At 43.2% G+C, this 18,243-nt stretch overlaps 3 protein-coding genes across 36 annotated transcripts in view; 1 reads left to right on the forward strand and 2 right to left on the reverse strand.

Moving 5' to 3' along the window:
• Nucleotides 1-475: 475 nt before the first annotated feature.
• Cfap141 (cilia and flagella associated protein 141) lies at nt 476-4,031 on the reverse strand. Its single transcript, XM_021158587.3, has 4 exons — nt 3,902-4,031; nt 3,533-3,573; nt 2,015-2,144; nt 476-965 (listed from the first exon to the last, which is right to left on the reverse strand). The coding sequence occupies exons 1-4, from the start codon at nt 3,947-3,949 to the stop codon at nt 864-866; spliced, it is 321 nt and encodes a 106-aa protein (XP_021014246.1). The 5' UTR covers nt 3,950-4,031; the 3' UTR covers nt 476-863.
• On the reverse strand, nt 2,039-13,704 carry Ltap1 (lipid transport auxiliary protein 1). 2 transcript variants are annotated; one of them, XR_015046699.1, is made up of 9 exons: nt 13,396-13,704; nt 12,906-13,007; nt 10,389-10,506; nt 10,131-10,184; nt 8,027-8,193; nt 7,878-7,936; nt 4,888-5,183; nt 3,533-3,573; nt 2,039-2,144 (listed from the first exon to the last, which is right to left on the reverse strand). XR_015046699.1 is itself a non-coding variant. In XM_085835708.1 (7 exons), exons 1-7 carry the CDS (start codon nt 13,459-13,461, stop codon nt 4,988-4,990), a joined length of 762 nt encoding a protein of 253 aa, XP_085691834.1. In that variant the 5' UTR covers nt 13,462-13,704; the 3' UTR covers nt 4,330-4,987. The 2 variants fall into 2 exon arrangements, 1 of the variants encoding a protein (XP_085691834.1); XM_085835708.1 differs by lacking the exons at nt 2,039-2,144; nt 3,533-3,573 and having other exon boundaries at nt 4,330-5,183.
• Nucleotides 13,705-13,952: 248 nt separating this feature from the next.
• Nucleotides 13,953-18,243, forward strand: part of Ubap2l (ubiquitin associated protein 2 like) — a 56,763-nt gene continuing 52,472 nt past the window's right edge. For 31 of the 33 annotated variants that reach the window (XM_021157404.3, XM_021157414.3, XM_085835712.1 and 28 more), the window contains exon 1: nt 13,953-14,054. The gene's annotated coding sequence lies outside the window, so the exon portion shown is untranslated. Of the gene's footprint in view, nt 14,120-14,446; nt 14,481-18,243 lie in introns of those variants that run through there. The other 2 variants (XM_021157396.3, XM_021157394.3) reach the window with 2 other exon arrangements.

The following is an 18,243-nucleotide window of genomic DNA, read 5'->3' on the forward strand; positions in this document are numbered from 1 at the left end:
TTCAGAGGACATGTTCTTAAGGCAGCGACAGGCTATAAAATGGGGGTCTCTGAATGTCATTTGCATCTCTGTGACCTACAGGTGCATACTTTCCAGGATTTTCAGTGTCAAACACCTTGAGAATAGACATGATCTTTCCAGCTCCTCAAACTTACTGCTTGATACTTGACACCTGCTCCACTGCGAGCCAAATGCCTAGAGGGATTAGAGTTTGGAGGCCTCAGTTCTGTAAAGTAGGAGTGGGAATTCAGGCTAATCCATGGTTTCACAATGAGATGACTTTTAAACACACACCTGGGGCCTCCTGACACTCAAGCACCACAGTGCCTACAGATTAATAGCCATTAAACATGGTTTTTGTCCACGAATTTAGGCTGAGAATAAGCCCTGTGGCCTAAATCTGAACTTTTTTTTTTTTTTTAAAGATTTATCATTATATGTAAATACACTGTACCTGTCTTCAGACACACTAGAAGAGGGCATCAGATCTCATTATGGGTGGTTGTGAGCCACCATGTGGTTGCTGGGATTTGAAATCAGGACCTTCTGAAAAGCAGTCAGTGCTCTTACCTGCTGAGCCATCTCACTAGCCCAAATCTGAACCTTTAAGAGCTAGCTTTATTTGTTAAACCAAATCAGATTTTAAAAACCAGACACTGTATATAATCTCTCTTCCTGCCACAGTGCATACCCCACACTGACCACAAGGTGTCACTCTTGTGTCCAGAGGCAACACTTAGGTTGACAAAATTGTGAAAAAGATTTAAGTTCCAGGTCCAGGTGTGTTTTGGGAAGCTCAGGGTAAAGCATGAAGGCTTGCTTAGCAGGCATGATGAGGTGGAAGAACAGTGTCTTGGCAGCTGTCAGAGTCTTTCCTCATAAAAAGCTTTGCCCATCTGATTGAGTTCCTGCTGGTACTGCTGATACTCCTTTTCAAACAGCTCGTGTAATGCAGCTTGACGGACCTGGTAGGAAAGGCAATAAGTGTTTGGTGTCGGCTCTTCAACACCTCTTCTCAGACTCTGGTTGTCTTTCCCATCCCTGTGTTCTGTTGGACCTGGACTTAGCTGGGACATAAAAGGAGGCAGTAGAAGAAAGTGTGGATTGTGACTCCCCTAGCCTCAGTCCTTGGGGCCAGTGAACTTGCCCGAGAGCACCTTTCCAATAAACCTGCATTTAATGTAATCTAAAAAAAAAAAAAAAAAAAAAAAGAGGGGAAGCCTACCTAATTTCCCTTCCCTTAGGCAGAGACTCATGGTTCAACAAATATTTTGCTGAGAATGCACCATGAACTAGAAAATCTGCTAGGTACTCAAGAAAATAAGAGTGACATCACATCTGTCCCCCAGGAGGAGAAACAGCGGCTTAGGCTCTCACTGAACGAAATCAGTGAAGACTATGATGCATTGGGAATTGGAAATGTGTCACTTGCAGCTGGGGTGGGGGTTGGGGAGACACGCCTATAATTCCAGTATATTCGAGGCTTGATGTCTGCAAGTTCCAGGCCATCCTGTGATACAGAGCCAGACCCTGTCTTAAAAATAAATACATAAAATAAGACCCCTGGTTAGATGTAGTGATGCATTTTAATCCCAGCATGCAGGAGGCAAGAGGCAGGTGGAGCGCTGAGTTCAGGGAGGCTAGCCTGGCCTACTTATTAGCAAGTTCCAGGTCAGCTACAGCTGCAAAGTGAGATCCTGTTTCAAACAAAACCAAACCCAAAGAACCCAAGAAAACAAAGCTTTAATAACCCAAAACTAAAACAGTATCTCATCTGCAAATATGGAAATTTAAAAATAATCACTTACTGAAAAAGAACTTTGACATGTGATGTTAATGTTCTGATAAAATAATGAAAAAGAATCTCAGAGGCAAATGATATGGTTAAGTCGAGAGAGAGAGAGAGAGAGAGAGAGAGAGAGAGAGAGAGAGAGAGAGAGGAATTTGATATCCTGGCTGGCAGGAACACACAGCAGCAAAGGGGAAGACTCCAGGCTGCCCTCCTAGAACTCACCACTAGTAGCTGTTTGTTAGACAGTGCTAGTTCCTGTTCCTTAGTATCCTTCATCCTTAGGGCAGCAAATATGTTTCTCCGTTGGTCCAATGTCGTCTGCCACATACAGTGAACATGATAATTCCGCCACCTGTCCCAGGTGTAGGGGTGGGAATTAAACTGGTGAGTTAGTAGTAAGGACCCACCCTGACAAATGCGGCTGCTTTGAACTGACTTAGGATCTAGTGTGGGGGGCTGGTGAGATGGCTCAGCGGGTAAGAGCACACGACTGCTCTTCCGAAGGTCCAGAGTTCAAATCCCAGCAACCACATGGTGGCTCACAACCATCCGTAACAAGATCTGGCACCCTCTTCTGGAGTGTCTGAAGACAGCTACTGTGTACTTACATATAATAAAAAATAAATAAATCTTAAAAAAAAAAAAGGATCTAGTGTGGACTGTTACTGAGCTCTTACCATGAATAGAGTCAGATGCAGATCAGCTGTTATAGTACACAGAGAAAGAAACTCAGTTGTGTCACCTTGTTCTGGGTCTTAGTTCACTGTCCCCCTCCCCTGTCCCCATCCCACCCTTTATTTTCAGACAGGGTTTCACTGTGGAGCCCTAGAACAACCTGCCTCTGCACCCAGAGTGCTGTGTTTAAGTCATGCACTACCACTGCCTAGCAACTAAAATAAAAACCAACAACAAAAACATTTTTATGTACCCAAACTGGGTTCCAGCTCACATTGTAGCTAACCCAGAACTTCTGATGCCTGTTGGAAAATAAATCCAAGTCCTGTGCAAGCTAGGCAAGCAGTCTATAAGTGAGCTATCTGTGCCCTCCTTTAAAAGGCTTCTTTTCACTATAGAGTCCTGATTCTCTGGAATTATGTGGACTAGTCTGGGCACAAACTCAAGAGAGCCCCATCTCTGCCCATAGTGTTGAAATTAAAGAGCAAATACCACCAAACTGCGCCTCCCTTTGGGGTTGAGAGTCTATCAGTCACAAGTTAGTTTAGGCTGGCCTCAGATTCATGCTCATCCAAGCACCGAGATTATGGGTATGGGCCTCTCTGTGCTGCTTCTGCCAGCACTTAAAAAAAAAAAAAAAAAAGAAAAGAAAGATTGGAGGTACAGCTGGTGATAGAATGCTTCCATGCACAAAGCCCTGGATTCAGTATACCCCAGTGCCACAAACATCACAATGTTAGCAGGTGAAATCTGCAGTTCAACCTGCCAGGGACTGTCACTTGTTCACTAACTGATGAAATACCTGATGTATAATCAGTACAAAGCCAGGTGAGAAACACATGAACATCCAAAAAAAGAAAGGCAAAACAACAAACCCTCGTGCCTTTTCTGCAGGGGATGGGAAGCAGGGGCAGAGAGAGACGAGGCTCATCTCCTTTCACTACTTTTCTCTCTGCTCTTTGTTTTCCTTCTTGAGGAGTCCTCACGGAGAGCATATTTCGGTGGTGGCTCAGGGAGAGGAGAGCAGAAAATACAAACTGATAAGAGCAGATGAAAACAGATTACCTGTCAACAGTCTTCTTAAGTGCCACGGCTCTTTGCAAATTCTGCAAGAGAAGGGAGTTCTGTTGATCTCCTGGATTGCTAGAAGCGTACCACTAGTACCCACTTTTTGAGGAATGAAGTAGTGAGCTTCCTAGGGGCAAGTGGGAAAGCTCCACATCTTGAAAGCAGACTGAAGAGAAACTACAGGAGCCAGAGGGACTCATGCAAACAGGCACTCTGTTCCACAAGCAGTTCCCCGTCTACTGCCAACTCTCCCTTATGCTTCCAAGGGCCTTTCTCGGGAATGGTGTACTTTGGGTAAAATAACCCGGAACCATATCAAAGAAAACTCCTCCACCAACTCCCAACCCTCCTTCCAACCCTCCGTACCTCTTCTAGTTTTGTCATTTTTTCTGCAGACATATCTACTACAGACATGCTTGCTAAGTTTAGGGACACTGGGAAGGCTCTCCTTTCTGTTTAGTTTGGTCACCAAGGTTTCAGTAGTCATAGCAACATTTAGGCATCCAACAATGACCCTAGTCCTGGCAGTTGACTGGTTACTTGGGCCTGTTGCCCTAGTGACCTGAAGGGAATCCTGGTTCTCCAGCTTTCTATTAGTGACAAGGCCAGGCTATGAGCATGAGCCACACAGTCCCTAGTCCAGGATTTCTTCTGTTGGAATTTCAGACTATCAGTAGTTTAGATCCAGACACACAATCCAATCAGTTCTGGCAGCAACACTCCACACCCTATGTCCCGTAAGGAAAATGTAAGCACACATCAAATGCCTGTTGCTCTAAAGAAATGATTCATGGTTTTACAGTAGTTAGTTTTATTAAGTACTTTGTAAACTGAGACTAATACGCTGACATCAGAGGATACCACTTTTTCACATTATCTCACCATCGTGGCATAGGTTATGCCAAGTGCCAGAATGCCCCTTTATACTTGTCCTAAGGATTGGGTGAAGGTGGGGACAGATCCTTCCACTTTAGGAAAGTCATGTTCATGTCACAATACACCTGGTTTAAATGGAGCAACAAAATTCTAAAGGACATTCTACCCACTTTCTCAATCTCTTTTTCCCACGAGGTCCTGACTTTCCCACCAATCAAATTTGAGATGTTCTAAACCCAAATATTTCTATTCAGTTGAGTGCAATGGGGTAGACACAGAAGACACCTCATCTCAACTTACATTTTTGGGATTAAACAGCATTGAACAGGGTAGGTGATTAACAGTCAAAATCAAGCGAAAATTTTCAAAGAAGCATCAACAGAAATGTTAAGAGTGACATTTGAATTCAGATCCAGAAGAAGTGCTACTGGGAGATACTGAGGTCTTAGTCAATATCAGAAAGGGTTGGGAATGACCTTTTAGACACTGTTCTGTAAGAATGCTTTGGCCAATCAAGTCTGGGTGTGCTGAACCAGACATCCCGAGTGCTGCACAGCTGGCACGTGTGCAGCTCCATCACAGAGTGCTCTCCAGTGTGTTATAGTTGTCTTTAAAGCTCTTCAGTTCGAGGAAGTGCTTAGGGCGTTTGCTCTTCTGACTGGAGGGCAGGTATGTGACCTGGATTGTTGTTGGCGACATTTCAGGTGACTGAGTTAGGTCTTTGGCTGCTGACTGGTGTTGTCTCTGAGAACTTCCAATTCGTGCTTTGACCCTGAAGAATATATAGCAGGCATGGACAGAATGAGAACTAGCAGAAAAGGGGCTGGAGAGATGACTCCTTGGTTAGTAGCATATACCGCTCCTCCAGAGGACCAGAGTTCAAGTTCTGGCAACCACGTGAAGTATCTAGCTCCAGGCCAGAACCCTTTTTTTTTTTTTTTGGTTTTTCAAGACAGGGTTTCTCTGTATATTATATAGTTCTGTATATAGTCCTGGAACTCACTTTGTAGACCAGGCTGGCCTCGAACTCAGAAATCCGCCTGCCTCTGCCTCCCGAGTGCTGGGATTAAAGGCATGCGCCACAATGCCCGGCTCAGGCCAGAACCTTTACACATGCTTAACTAAAACTAATGAAAAATGAATCTTAAAAACAAAAAAATCCCAAAATACAATTCAGAAATTACTCCACCCCATAAATGCAGCAAAAATCATCTGATCTATTTTACCAGTTACTAAGCAAGGTATAGTGGCATAGACCTGTAATTCAGGGGGCAGAGGATGTCACAAATTCAAAGCCAGTTTGGTCTACATAGCAAGTCTGCCCCGACTCAATGCATCCCAAAATGACCCCCCCCTTAAAACAAAACAAAACAAACAAAACACAAAGCCCAAACAACTCATTAGTAAAACAATTTGATAATTTATATTATCAGAGAATCCAAATTTTAATCCTTTCTTGGGATGTAGAGAGAGAGAAGGGACAGAAAGGGTCTTACTATGCAGGTGAGGCTGGCGTTATAGGAAAGTGGGCCATTACATCTGGCACCAGCTTTTTTTTGGGGGGGGGTTGGGGAGGGGTCCAGACAGGGTTTCTCTGTATAGCCCTGGCTGGCCTCGAACTCAGAAATCCACCTGCCTATGCCTCCTAAGTGCTGGGATTAAAGGCATGCGCCACCACTGCCTGGCTTGGCACCAGCTTTTATCATGCTTTGCTTACAGAAAGCTTTTAACTTTGATGACTGCTTAACATTTGTATATCAGTAATTTCCCAGTGCAAAGGGAAGGAAATATTAAAAATAAAATCAAACTATTGGATACAGACCACATTATAAGACACACAGTACTTAGTGACTTGCCACAGTTCATTTACCAACACCCTAGTATCTCCAGTATTGTAACATTGACTTTGCAGGTTAAGAACCAAGAGTCTAATAATTACCTTTTATGCTATTATATAGATAGATAGATTTATCACATTTCAAAGCCTATATTCTTCCATTATTATCCATCAAACCTTTCTAGAAACGAGATATTTTATTTTTTTTCAAGACAGGGTTTCTCTGTGCAGTCCTGGCTGTCCTGGAACTCACTCTGTAGATCAGGCTGGCCCCTAACTCAGAGATCCGCCTGCCTTTGTCTCCCAAGTGCTGGGATTAAAGGCGTGCACCTGGCTATTTTCAAGTATATGCTTTGATAGTTAAGTACAATCATAATTTTATACAGTTAGCTTTCAGAATGCTTTCCATTTTACAAAACTTAAGTCTATATTGATTACATCCCAGCAATCATCATTCTATATCCCCTTCTCTAACTACTTAGATCACAGTGAAATCAGCATCTATATTTCAAGTGAATTTTTTTTTTTTTTTTTTTTTGGTTTTTCGAGACAGGGTTTCTCTGTATAGCCCTGGCTGTCCTGGAACTCACTTTGTAGACCAGGCTGGCCTCGAACTCAGAAATCCGCCTGCCTCTGCCTCCCGAGTGCTGGGATTAAAGGCGTGCGCCACCACGCCCGGCTTCAAGTGAATTTTTAACACGTTTCCTGTCTAACTTCTTTCAAGATTTCTTATTTGTGTGTATGTGCCTGCAAGCTTATGTGTACAATACATTTGCAGAAACCTTAAGGCATCAGAAGTTGGTGTCAAATGCCCTGGCTGTGCATGTTTGGCAAGCCTTCTACTAACTGAATTATATCCTCAGACCCTGGAAACTAACTCTAGATTGGCTTTCCTTTTTCAATATACATGTTCATTCACAATTTGCCTAAGTGGCATAATAAAACTACTTTAAAGCATTCACCTGTCAGATTCTTTTTAAACAAATGCTTAAACACTGACTTCCTACTGATTTTCTTTCTTTAAAGACAGGTTCACATTGCACTACATGGTTTAAAAAAAAAAAATCTTACTTTTATTGGACCAAAGCACAAAGAGGACCCTAGAACAGAGGAATTCCTAAGTGCTGAAAAAACTCATTCCTAGCTATACCATTTTTTTGGGGGGGGTGGGAGGTGGTTTCCAGACAGGGTTTCTGTGTCGCCCTGGCTGTCCTGGAACTCACTTTGTAGACCAGGCTGGCCTCAAACTCAGAAATCCACCTGCGTCTGCCTCCCGAGTGCTGGGATTAAAGGCGTGCGCCACCAATGCCTGGCTTTTTAAAAAAGATTTATTTATTTGACATTTTAGTGGGGTAGACAAAAAAATAAAACCCAAAACAAGAATAAAACCCAAGATATGCACACAAAGTAGAAGTTTCTCTTGCTAGCTTATAGAGCAAAATATCCACTTTTGTATTTAATCCTGGCAAGTTTTATGAGAACAGTCTAGCGCTTCTGTATTCTCCTATACTTTTGTTTACTTATTTACTTAGTTTAGATACAGCCTGGTCTGGCCTAGACCTTGTGATTTTTCTCCTTACTGTACATATATGTCTAACTAGCCTTCTTTCAGGTCCCCACCATACTCACACAGTGGCCAGCTCACTCAAGGCCTCTTGATATCGCAAGTACTCACTCTGGCCAAAGACCTTAGGAGACAGAAAGGAGGAATCAATCGCTGTGTCTGAAGCATTTCATCCCCTTAGTTCCTCGAAGGGAAAACCAACAGTCCAACTTACCCCTGTCCCATAGCGGGCGGTCTCATATCCATCCAGGAGAGTATCAATGAGGGCCTTGCCAACACCCTTGAAAGGAGTGCTAGTATTTCGCAGATCTAGCAAGTAGGAGCGGAAATTCTTACCCAGTAAAGAACAGGGGTGCCGGCCTTCAGCATGAAACGGGATCTCTGAGAAGACAATAGCACAATGACACCTCTGCTCCCTGCCTTTTCCAAACTTAGAAATAGTTGTAATTATCATCAAGAAACCCCGTGTCTTTTTTTTTTTTTTTTTGGTTTTTCGAGACAGGGTTTCTCTGTGTAGTCCTGGCTGTCCTGGAACTCACTTTGTAGACCAGGCTGGCTTCGAACTCAGAAATTCGCCTGCCTCTGCCTCCCGAGTGCTGAGATTAAAGGCGTGTGCCACCATGCCCAGCTGAAACCCTGTGTCTTGTAAAGTTTATATACGCTAATAAGATTGTGTCTAATGACATGAATAACGAGTTGCCAAAAAAAAAAAAAAGAAAAGAAAAAAAAAAAAAAAAGAAAAAAAATCTAATAAGAGTTAAGATCAGAGGTATGCCCAAGTGGTTCTTTGGGTAGTCACTGCAGAGCTCTAAGATCTATGCCAGTGATATCTGATAGCATCAGCATCCTTTACTGTGCCGCTGACCCTTGGACTTAGTGAAAATGCGGATGCTACATTTCCCAATTCCTTTTGAGGGAAAACAATTATCATCACTTAATTTATAAAACTAAAGGTTTCAGGAGAAGAAGTTTAAACTCTCCCAACATCCACAATACAAAACCCCGGGAAAAACAAAACAACACACCAAAAAGCACCCCCACCCCAAAGTCTAAAACAAACTGGAGGCTAGAGAGCTCAGCAGCTAACAGCACTGCTCACTGCAATACACTTGCAGCAGCCTGGGTTTAGATGCTCACAGCTACCCAGAATTCCAGATCCAGAGGATCTGATTGCTCTTTTTGGCCTCTTGCACACAAATAGTACACATTGAACCCATGCAAGCACACAATACACATAGTATAAAAATAAGGACAGAGAATGGTGGGGTATGTCTAATCCCAGTACTAGCAGGCAAAGGCAGTAGATCTCTGAATTGAAGGCTAATATCAAGACTTTGTCTTAAAAACAAAACAAAAAAACAAAGCCGGGCAGTGGTGGCGCACACCTTTAATCCCAGCACTTGGGAGGCAGAGACAGGTGGATTTCTGAGTTTGAGGCCAGCCTGGTCTACAGAGTGAGTTCTAGGACAGCCAAGGCTACACAGAGAAACCCTGTCTCGAAAAACAAAACAAATAAATCAAAAAAAAAAAAAAAAAATCAAAACCAACCAACAAGTTCTCCAAAACAAAAACTAGAAAAAAAAGAAACCATAAACTAGGCTAGAGATATACTTCAGTCGTTTGTACGCTGATTGAGCACACCAGAAGCTCTGGGTTTGACCACACCAAATATACTCGGTGTCGTAGCACAATACCACAGTATTTGGGAGGTAGAAGCAGGAGGCTCTTAAGGCCAAGGTTGTCCTTAGCTATGTGACTCCTCTCCAAATTAAAACAATACAAAACAAACAAACAAACAAAAAACCAAACCAAAACAATTCAGACACTCAGAAGAAGAAACAATTACCCACCAAGAGGTGGTAGTGCAGGGCTTTAATCCCAGCACTTGGGAGGCAGAGGCAGGTGCATCTCTGAGTGTGAGGTCAGCCTGGTTTACTGATTGAATTCTAGGACAGCCAGGGCTACACAGAGAACCCTTGTTTCAAAACAAAACAAGAAAAGACAGGCAGAAAGTGAAAGGAAGGAAGGCAGACAGACAGACAGAGCAAACTGAGGTGATTAGTCTTTGAGAGAGGATCTCTCATGTAGCTAGCCCTGGATGTCCCGGAACTGCCTTAGTAGACAAAGCTGGCCTTTAACTCACTGAGATTTGCCTGCTTACTCCTAAGCTGTGGGACTACAGGTGTGTGTCACCACACTTGCATACCCAAACTGGTTTCTTTTAACATAGCGCTCTCAAAATAAATCTTCAGAAGAAATGGCTCATCGTTCTGTTCCATAGGTTTGGATTCTAGAGTGTACCTTATCAGCTAACTCACCAGAGGCGCGGATGGCATCTAGAGCTTTCATTCTGTATAGATAGTTGTAGCAACCTATTGAGAAAAAGACTAGTCTCAGTGATCACTCGCAAAATATTCCAAGATTACAGTGAATTAATAAACTGCCTCCTTGTATCTAGCATATATCCAATAACTTAGGACCATAAAGTTTTGTTATAGGTGTTGACATTTCTAATAGAGGAATTCTAAAGCTGTGGGACTCCTCAGTGAAACATCTTTCAGGAGCTTGTCACATACTTTGATTCCCCTGGGTTTCCAGCTGCAGTAGTCTGGTATCATCATCTGCAAGGAGCTGGGGTTCATACTTGATATCTTGAACTCTGGATAGTCGAATATCGATCTCCTCTTTTAAGTCCTGTGCATTCAGGAAAGAATACATCATCACTATCTTGTATTCTGTTTCCCAACAAGTTGTAAAGGGGACAGAGCATATAAACTAATATGAAACAGAGAAATATCAAAGAATGGTGTGGTTCATAAATGCTTGGCCCAGGGAGTGGCACTATTAGGAAGTGTTGGCCTAGGTGTGTCATTGTGTGAGATTATTGGATTTCTGAGGACCGCCTGGTCTACAAAGTGAGTTCCAGGCCAGCCAGGCTACACAGAGAAACCCTGTCTCCAAAGGAGAAAAAACAAACAAACCAAACCCAAACAAGCAAAAATATGTAATACACATTCCACTCTTTAGGAAAAAAAACTTTTTAACTACCATTTAAACTAAGGAGCTGGGTATTTTAATGTGTGCCTGTAATTCCAGCAGTCAAGACACAGAGGAAGATCAGGAATTCATGGCCAACTTTGTGTTCTAGAGGCCAGCCTAGCCTGTAAGAGACTCTGGTCTCAAAAAGCCAAAAAGGGATGAACAAGAGAGCCAAATGAAGACCATTTTTAGTCAGTGAGAGTATATGCAAAGTTATGAAAGTCAGTCAATAGAGCCTGATGCTGATAATGGGGAGTCATAGAAAAGGAAGTTGGTAGTAAAGTCCCTGGGTGTCTTATTAAAAGTAAAAGCATGATGGAGATGGCAATGGGATGTAGGGATTCTGACTTAGAACAGGGGGTGCTATCTCAGTTGTCAGAGCAATTGTCTAGCACACACCAAGTTCCTGGGTTCAGTCTCCAGCACCACATAAACCACGCATGGCAGTGCATGCTTATAACCTTGGCACCTCAGAACCGAAAGCAGGAGGGCCAGTTCAATGCCAGGGTTATCTACAAATCCAGATCTAGCCAAAGACACAGGAGATCCAGTTGGAAAAACACCAACCACCAACAAAAAGAATTCAAAGGAGATGGGGACAGGAGGCCAGGCAGTATAGTGAAATTGGCAAAACCCAAGCTTAGTGAAGACCCTGACTTTAAAATTAAGGTGGAGAGCAACTGAAGAAAATGGAATATGTCACAGTGTGGCTTCCATACAAACACACATGCATGCATACCTACTTACATATAAGTGTACACATATACACAAAAGATTTCTGACTTATGTATACTAGGTTTGAGATAGCTATTTGAAACTTAAGGGTCTTTGTTTTTTTTTTTTTTTTTTTTCCAGACAAGTTTTCTTTGTGGAGTCCTGACTGTCCTAGAGATCACTCTGTAGATTAGGCTGGCCTCAAAATTACAGATTCTCCTGCCTTTGCCTCCTGAGTGCTGGGATTAAAGGAATATGTCCAACTGCCCAGCCCTGAAACCTGAGTTTTAATATCAGATGGTAGTTATATATACCAACAGGTTTCTCAATAGACAAAGTTCCATTAGAAGACATTTTTCTTAAAGCCAAGAAAAGCAAAGCACTTAACTTTAATCCCAGCACTCGGGAGGCAGAGGCAGGTGGATTTCTGAGTTCGAGGCCAGCCTGGTCTACAAAAGTGAGTTCCAGGACAGCCGGGGCTACACAGAGAAACCCTGTCTCGAAAAACCAAAAAAAAAAAAAAAAAAAAAAAAAGCACTTAAGGAGAAAGTTTAGACACTACTAGATTATTTACTTTTACTATTTTTTTTTTTTTGTTTTTTCATTTCAAGGTTTCTCTACATAGTCCTGGCTGTCCTGAACTAGCTCTGTAGACCTGGTTGGCCTCAGAGTCCACCTGTCTCTGCCTGAGTGCTGGGATTAAAGGAATGCTCTACCAAGCCCAGCACGATTATTTAATTTGTAGATGCAGTCTGATGTGGCACATTATCTTGGTAATCTCATCACTTGTACTATCCTTGCTGGAGGGCTGCTTTGAGGTTATGTGGTGAGAGCTATTGGGTTACAATAGTGTGCTCAGTATGTCTCAAAATACAAAACAAAGAACAATAACAACATTAAAAAGTTGTTAGGTAATTTCTTTGGCTTTAGGTTTGACTTGAAAAGTGGAACTTAGGTGATTATTGCCACTTGCTTTCGGTAGTGTCAAGGATTAAACCCAGTCTTCTGCATTCTAAGCAAGCACAATGGGCATCTTTAAAATTCTGCAAAGGCAACCATTCTCACAACGCTGGAACCAACTGTAACTGTTCCCAGCATCACGCTTAAACTAAAGCAACATGAAACATTTGGTAATTTAAGTTGAAGATGAGAGACATTTTACAGCTGAATTGGTTTAAATCTTAAGGTACATGTTGTGGAGCAGCAGTGAACAGGAAGTTATTGCTCAGACTGTAGAGGGGAAAATGAAAGGAAGCATATGAATAAAAGTCTTCTTTTAAAGTCCGAGAAAAATCTCCTTGTGCCAAAGAACAGGTTTACCTAGCACTCTAGTGACCTACCTTGGGGGCATTGTGTCCTACAGGAACATGAGGTCCCCTTCTAGATTTCATTGCAAAGCGCATGATTTGTCTCTTCACAAAAATAAACAGCAGTACGAATACCTGCCCAAAAAGATTAGAACCATTTTAGTAATAACAATAATTTTTTAAAATGTTCACTTCCAAAATCCCTGGGTTTAGGTCTTCAGAGCTGGATGCTTTGGGGCTAAGCCAGGTCGCTAAGGACGGAGGTGGGTCAGGGGCTAGTAACAGAGAGGCATGTTAATCTGGGCCCTAGAATTTAAGAGGGAGGGTTCTTATTCAGAGCCAGGCAGCTTTGACTTAAAGATCTCAGACTGTCTACGGATACAATTCGGAAGTCCAGAAACAAAGCAAGTTAAGTGGCTGAAGAAGGAAGACAGAACGGCTCAGGAGCCTTCTTTTCAGGAGTCCGGCTCAGAGGGTCCGGACTCAGACAAACGCCACAAGAGGAATAGAATGGGGATCTCACCAGGCTCCCGTACGCCATCACCAGCACGACATTCACTCCAGAAAGCCAGTTACTACTAGACGCCATCGTCTCTCTCTCCCGGAACACTTGCTAGGACAGTCCCGCCGCGCTTGAGCGTTAGCGCAGGTTCTGCCGAAGCCAGGGCACCTAGGTTCCCTGGAGCTCTCCGAACATTTCTATATGGTTTTCGATTTAAAAAAAAAAAAAAACAGGCTAGAGTCCGTCAGAAAACATGGTGGATGGGGGCGCTAGTTAATCATAGGACCTTCCTGTCCTATTTACCGCCCCGCCTCCGCCACGTGACTTACGCCTGCAAAGGAACCTGGGAGTGCGGAGACGCGGAACTACGCCAGTAAGAGGAAGCCGAGGCCGTACTGGAGTCACGTGATGGAGGCGGAGCCGTGAGCGGCGGGGCGGGGGCGGGGGCGGGGCGGGCGCGCGGAACTCAAGAGCAGTGTTTCGTGGCGGGGAGGCGCGCGCACGCTGACGTGCGCGGCCCTTTCGCGTCACGTGCTGAGGGACGCAGGAAGGCAAGTGGGAGGGGGAAGGCGCGAGAGCGAGCGCGAGAGGGAAAAGGAGGGAGGGGGTGGGGAGGAGGGAATCTTATATCACGTGACAGGGGCGGCGCGGCCCGGGGTGTCAGTGTGGAGGAGACTGAGGTAAAGTTGGGAGCGCAGCGGCGTTGGCGGCGGCGGCGGCGGCAGCGGCAACGCGGCGGGGCCGGGTATTGTCCGCGGCCCCTTTAAATCCGCGATCCCCTTTTTACCCTCCCTTCTTTTCCTCTGTCCCCTCCGTATTCCCGTCCCGCGGTAGGCCCCCCCACGCCGTGTGTCTCCCCACTGTACACCCTCCCTTCTGGTCTTGGGAACCCGGGCGTCCAACTTCCCCCCCTCGAATTGGCCGCCGGGGGTTTTGTTTATAGTTGGGTTCGCGGCCTACTGGGCCGCGCCAGAGCCGGGGCCTCGATTTGGGAGCGTGGCCGGGGCGGGGCTTGGGGCAGCCGGAGGGGGGGGGGCATGCGGCTAGAGCCTGAAGGGGGAGAGCGAGAAAGAGCGCGGGCGAGCGAGGCCTGGGCCCAGCCTGAGGTAGGGTTGTCTACGAGGGTCAGTGTCTTTTGGAGTAGGCCTCCTCCTTCCCCAGTCCTCTCTGGGCCTCTGATCCAGATCCGGCCTGGTTTTGGGGGCGGAGGGGGGGTGGCGATGGGGTGGAGCTGCCCCAAACTCCCCCATGTGGCCCTCGGTTTGGAGTGCGGAGGATTAATTTGTTCCGGGTGGGAGGTAGAGAAGCGAATGGCCCCATGGGCTCTAGATGTGGCGCGGAGGGGGGTGAGTCTCCCATCCTCCGCGCGTGGGCTTCTGTCCTCTCTGTTCATTTCCAGGCTCTTTGTCAGCTCCTCTTATTACCCTGCCTTCTTTCTTACCGACCCTGGTCGTGGAATATATTTTCGCTGCAGTCTTTGACTTCCTGTTGTCTATACTGTAGTTTTGGCTACCCAAGCAGTTATCTTATTTGGGAAGCTGGACATGGAGGCCCCCGTGGATTGTGTTATGCCTAAGGGACGTCACTAGACTGGGCATTTGTTCATTTTTCTCATAATGGGAATGGAATTCCAAATTTCTTGAGACCCTTCACCTGGTGGACAGCCCCTAAATTGTTTTGCAAAGTGATGTCAAAAACAAGAGACTGTTTTCCACGATTCTTAAAATTTAGCAACCTCTGGTGTAGGTTGTTGTGGAAAGAAAAAACAGTTAAAGGCGATTTTGTTAAATTTGTTTTTGCCTTTGACTCACTGACTACTAAATGGAGAGATTATTTTTTTGTCTCCACCTCCCATATTCTGCGTTGGGGATATCTGCTGTGTCTTGCTGGGAGGGGGGGGTATGAGTCAGTTTGACAACCAGCATTAGAGATTAAAATATTTGGATGTGTATCTGTTGATAAGACTGTGTTGTGGGTCCTACACCACTGTCTTTAATTATAGATCATCCCAGTGATTGTTTCTGTTGTGAATGGGAGATAACTGCTGTTGTATAAAATAGTGAGGAAGGGCTAAGTGTACTGGCATTCCCCAGTGTTTCTAACTGGGAAGACTCCTATTAGATTGAAAGTGGTTGGGGAATGGGACACAGGTCTAGGGAAATTAGTTTCTCTGTTAGAAGTGGTAAGCCTTACCCAACCCAGTCCAACTTCAGAATGTCTGAATTGTTTCTCACATTAGATTGTAAGCTCCCTGAGAGCAGCAACTAAGTCACACTGCTTTTGTATTTCCTGAAGGATTGGACACGTAGTAGATTCTCAATAAATACTTATTGTTTATTTTTTTCAGTAAAATTTCTCTGGCTATTTTTTTAAGTAGCTGGCTTTCAAAATGTAGTCAAGGGCACTTCTTTGTTGAAACCTGTACTTGTTCTGTAGTGTTCCCTTGGTTTCCAATACTTCTTTCTCATCCCACTTCCCTTAAGTACTTAGGTTTTCTATGAGTTCACAAAACAAGGCCACTCACTTTTACTGTATAACTCTAGGTATTCATCTTTGTTTGCTACTAAAATGTACTAATTCTGTGCCCTTAAGTGGTTTGCCCAGAATATTTACTTTTGACCTGTTGCTCATTGTTACTAATGAGGGGGTTAAATTTTTCTTAGTTACACATTTCAAAGTATTTCCAAAGAGGGAAATGGAAGCTAAAAGCAAGACTGATTAAAAAGATTTTTTTTTTCCTGGCTAGTTACATATCTTTCGATATGACTATAATATATTTACATCTAACTTGTAAAATGTGCAGTGATCTATACAACTAATCTTACAGCTTATATTTATGGTATAATTCTTAAAAATTCATATACATGGAGTAGAAACCATATAGCATTTTTAAACCACAGGAACAGGAGTAGGTTGGGATTGATTATCTAATAGCTAATTTTAAAATACAATTTTTCCTCTAGCTCTTCTCCTCCAACTATTGCTGTTTTGGATCCACCAGTACTTAGTTAAACAACACTTGTATTTTTGTAAATTAAGTATTGAAACAACTATAATGTTAGCTTGGGAAAGTGACCTAATACTATACTATTTACAGGTCTTTGTACATGTATGTTGGGGAAGAGGTACTGGTTAAAAATTAGTGCTGTGCCTGTTAAAACCTAAGTTGGCGATGAGGAATGAAGTAGAAGTCTTTGTTCTTAATAACCACATCAAAAACAAAGACTTGTGCAACCTATTGACACTCCTTGGTGAAGGATTTATCTACAGGAAAGCCAGCTTTTTTTTCTGTGTTATCCAAGAAACGGGTGAAGTTCGTGTCTCCACTTAATCCTTGCATATTTCTTTAGAACTCTCCTGACCTCAAAATCCAGTGTCTGCTGGGCAGTCTAGAATTACCTTGTATAATGTTTCGTTAGTGAACAAAAAAATGTAGAGCAGGAAAGTATAAATTTGTCTTCTTTGGAAAGGGATAAAACAATGAAAAGTAACTTGATTTTGAGCACACTATCATGATGATGAATGTTTCCTTTGTTTACTCAAAGCAGCAGCTGAGATTACATTACAAAACAATATGAAGAAAGAGAACTTGAATTTAGTAGAACACTTATTTGATAGAAAGTACAGAAACTATGTTCTAGTTTTGAGAAGGCTCTATGTTCTATGCTCTTCAAAAAGTGAAGCCATTCTGCAAACAGTATCCAATTTAAAGTCATTTCCTAGAAGCCTTTTCAAACTTGGTGATAGGTGGATTTGATTGGGGGCAGATTTGGGATTCTCTTTTGTTTTAAGGTGAGTAGTGGAGAGTAATTGCCATTCTGTTTACTTGAAAATACATAGGAGACCAGCTGAGACAGCTGCAAAGGCAGTGTGTTGGAATTAACTGTCTAGGAAATAGATTCTGGGTAGTCACTAGGACTAACACATGCCCTAGTCATGAAGAGCTAAAACTGGAAATAAAAGGCTAGTTATGAATTTGTCTTTTCTAAGTAGTAGAAGTCACACACAGCTTGTCAGTGTAAGGCTATGACTGTTTTTAATGTGTACTGGGTATTTTTTTTTTTTCCTTCTAGCCCCTTTATGGTTATGAACCTAGGCCCTTAACTGAGCTATGCCCACAGTTCATCCAGTATTATAAAACTGCAATTTCTTTGATTTATAGACTAATCTAGAAGGTTCTTCCTCCTTTCTTCCCTTTCCTCCCTCTCTCCTCCCTTCCTTCCTTCTTTCATGTCTATCTTTTGTGACAGGATCTTACTGTGTTGCCCAGGCTGGCCTCAAATTTATGATCCTCTCTGGTCAGTTTTCCAAGTGCTGGGATTACAGGTATGTGCTGTGCCCAACTCCTGGAAGGCATTTATTTTTAGGGTTTGTTAATTGTCTTTCTTTTTGTCAAAGACACTTCAGATACTTTCACATGTTTAGAAAGTTTTTTAATATTGATAATGATTTTTGCTTATTTGCAAGATAGCAGTAATCAAGTATGTTTCTAATGTCTTTTTTAAAAAGTCATATGGGACAGCACTTGGGAGGAAGAAGCAGGAAGATTGCCATGAGTTTGAGGCCAGCCAAGGCTACATAGACTATCTTCAAACACATCACATATACTTTTATATGTTTTCAGGTGTAGAACCCTACTTAGCCTAGCCTAGGACCTTATACATACAGAACCATATGTTTTATCACTGATGCATATGAACAAAAATGTAATAACAGTCATATTTATTACACTATAACAAAAAAATGTTTCTTTCAGTGGCACACACCTGTAGTCACAATACTCAGGAAGTAGAGGAAAGATGATTAGGTTTTCAAAGTCAGTTTTGCTACAGTATGTTTGAGGCCAGCTCACACTAAAACCCAAAATAT

This window comes from Mus caroli, unplaced genomic scaffold (genome assembly GCF_978045245.1).
Source record: "Mus caroli unplaced genomic scaffold, Mus_caroli_1 scaffold_3, whole genome shotgun sequence".
Taxonomy (NCBI): domain Eukaryota; kingdom Metazoa; phylum Chordata; class Mammalia; order Rodentia; family Muridae; genus Mus; species Mus caroli.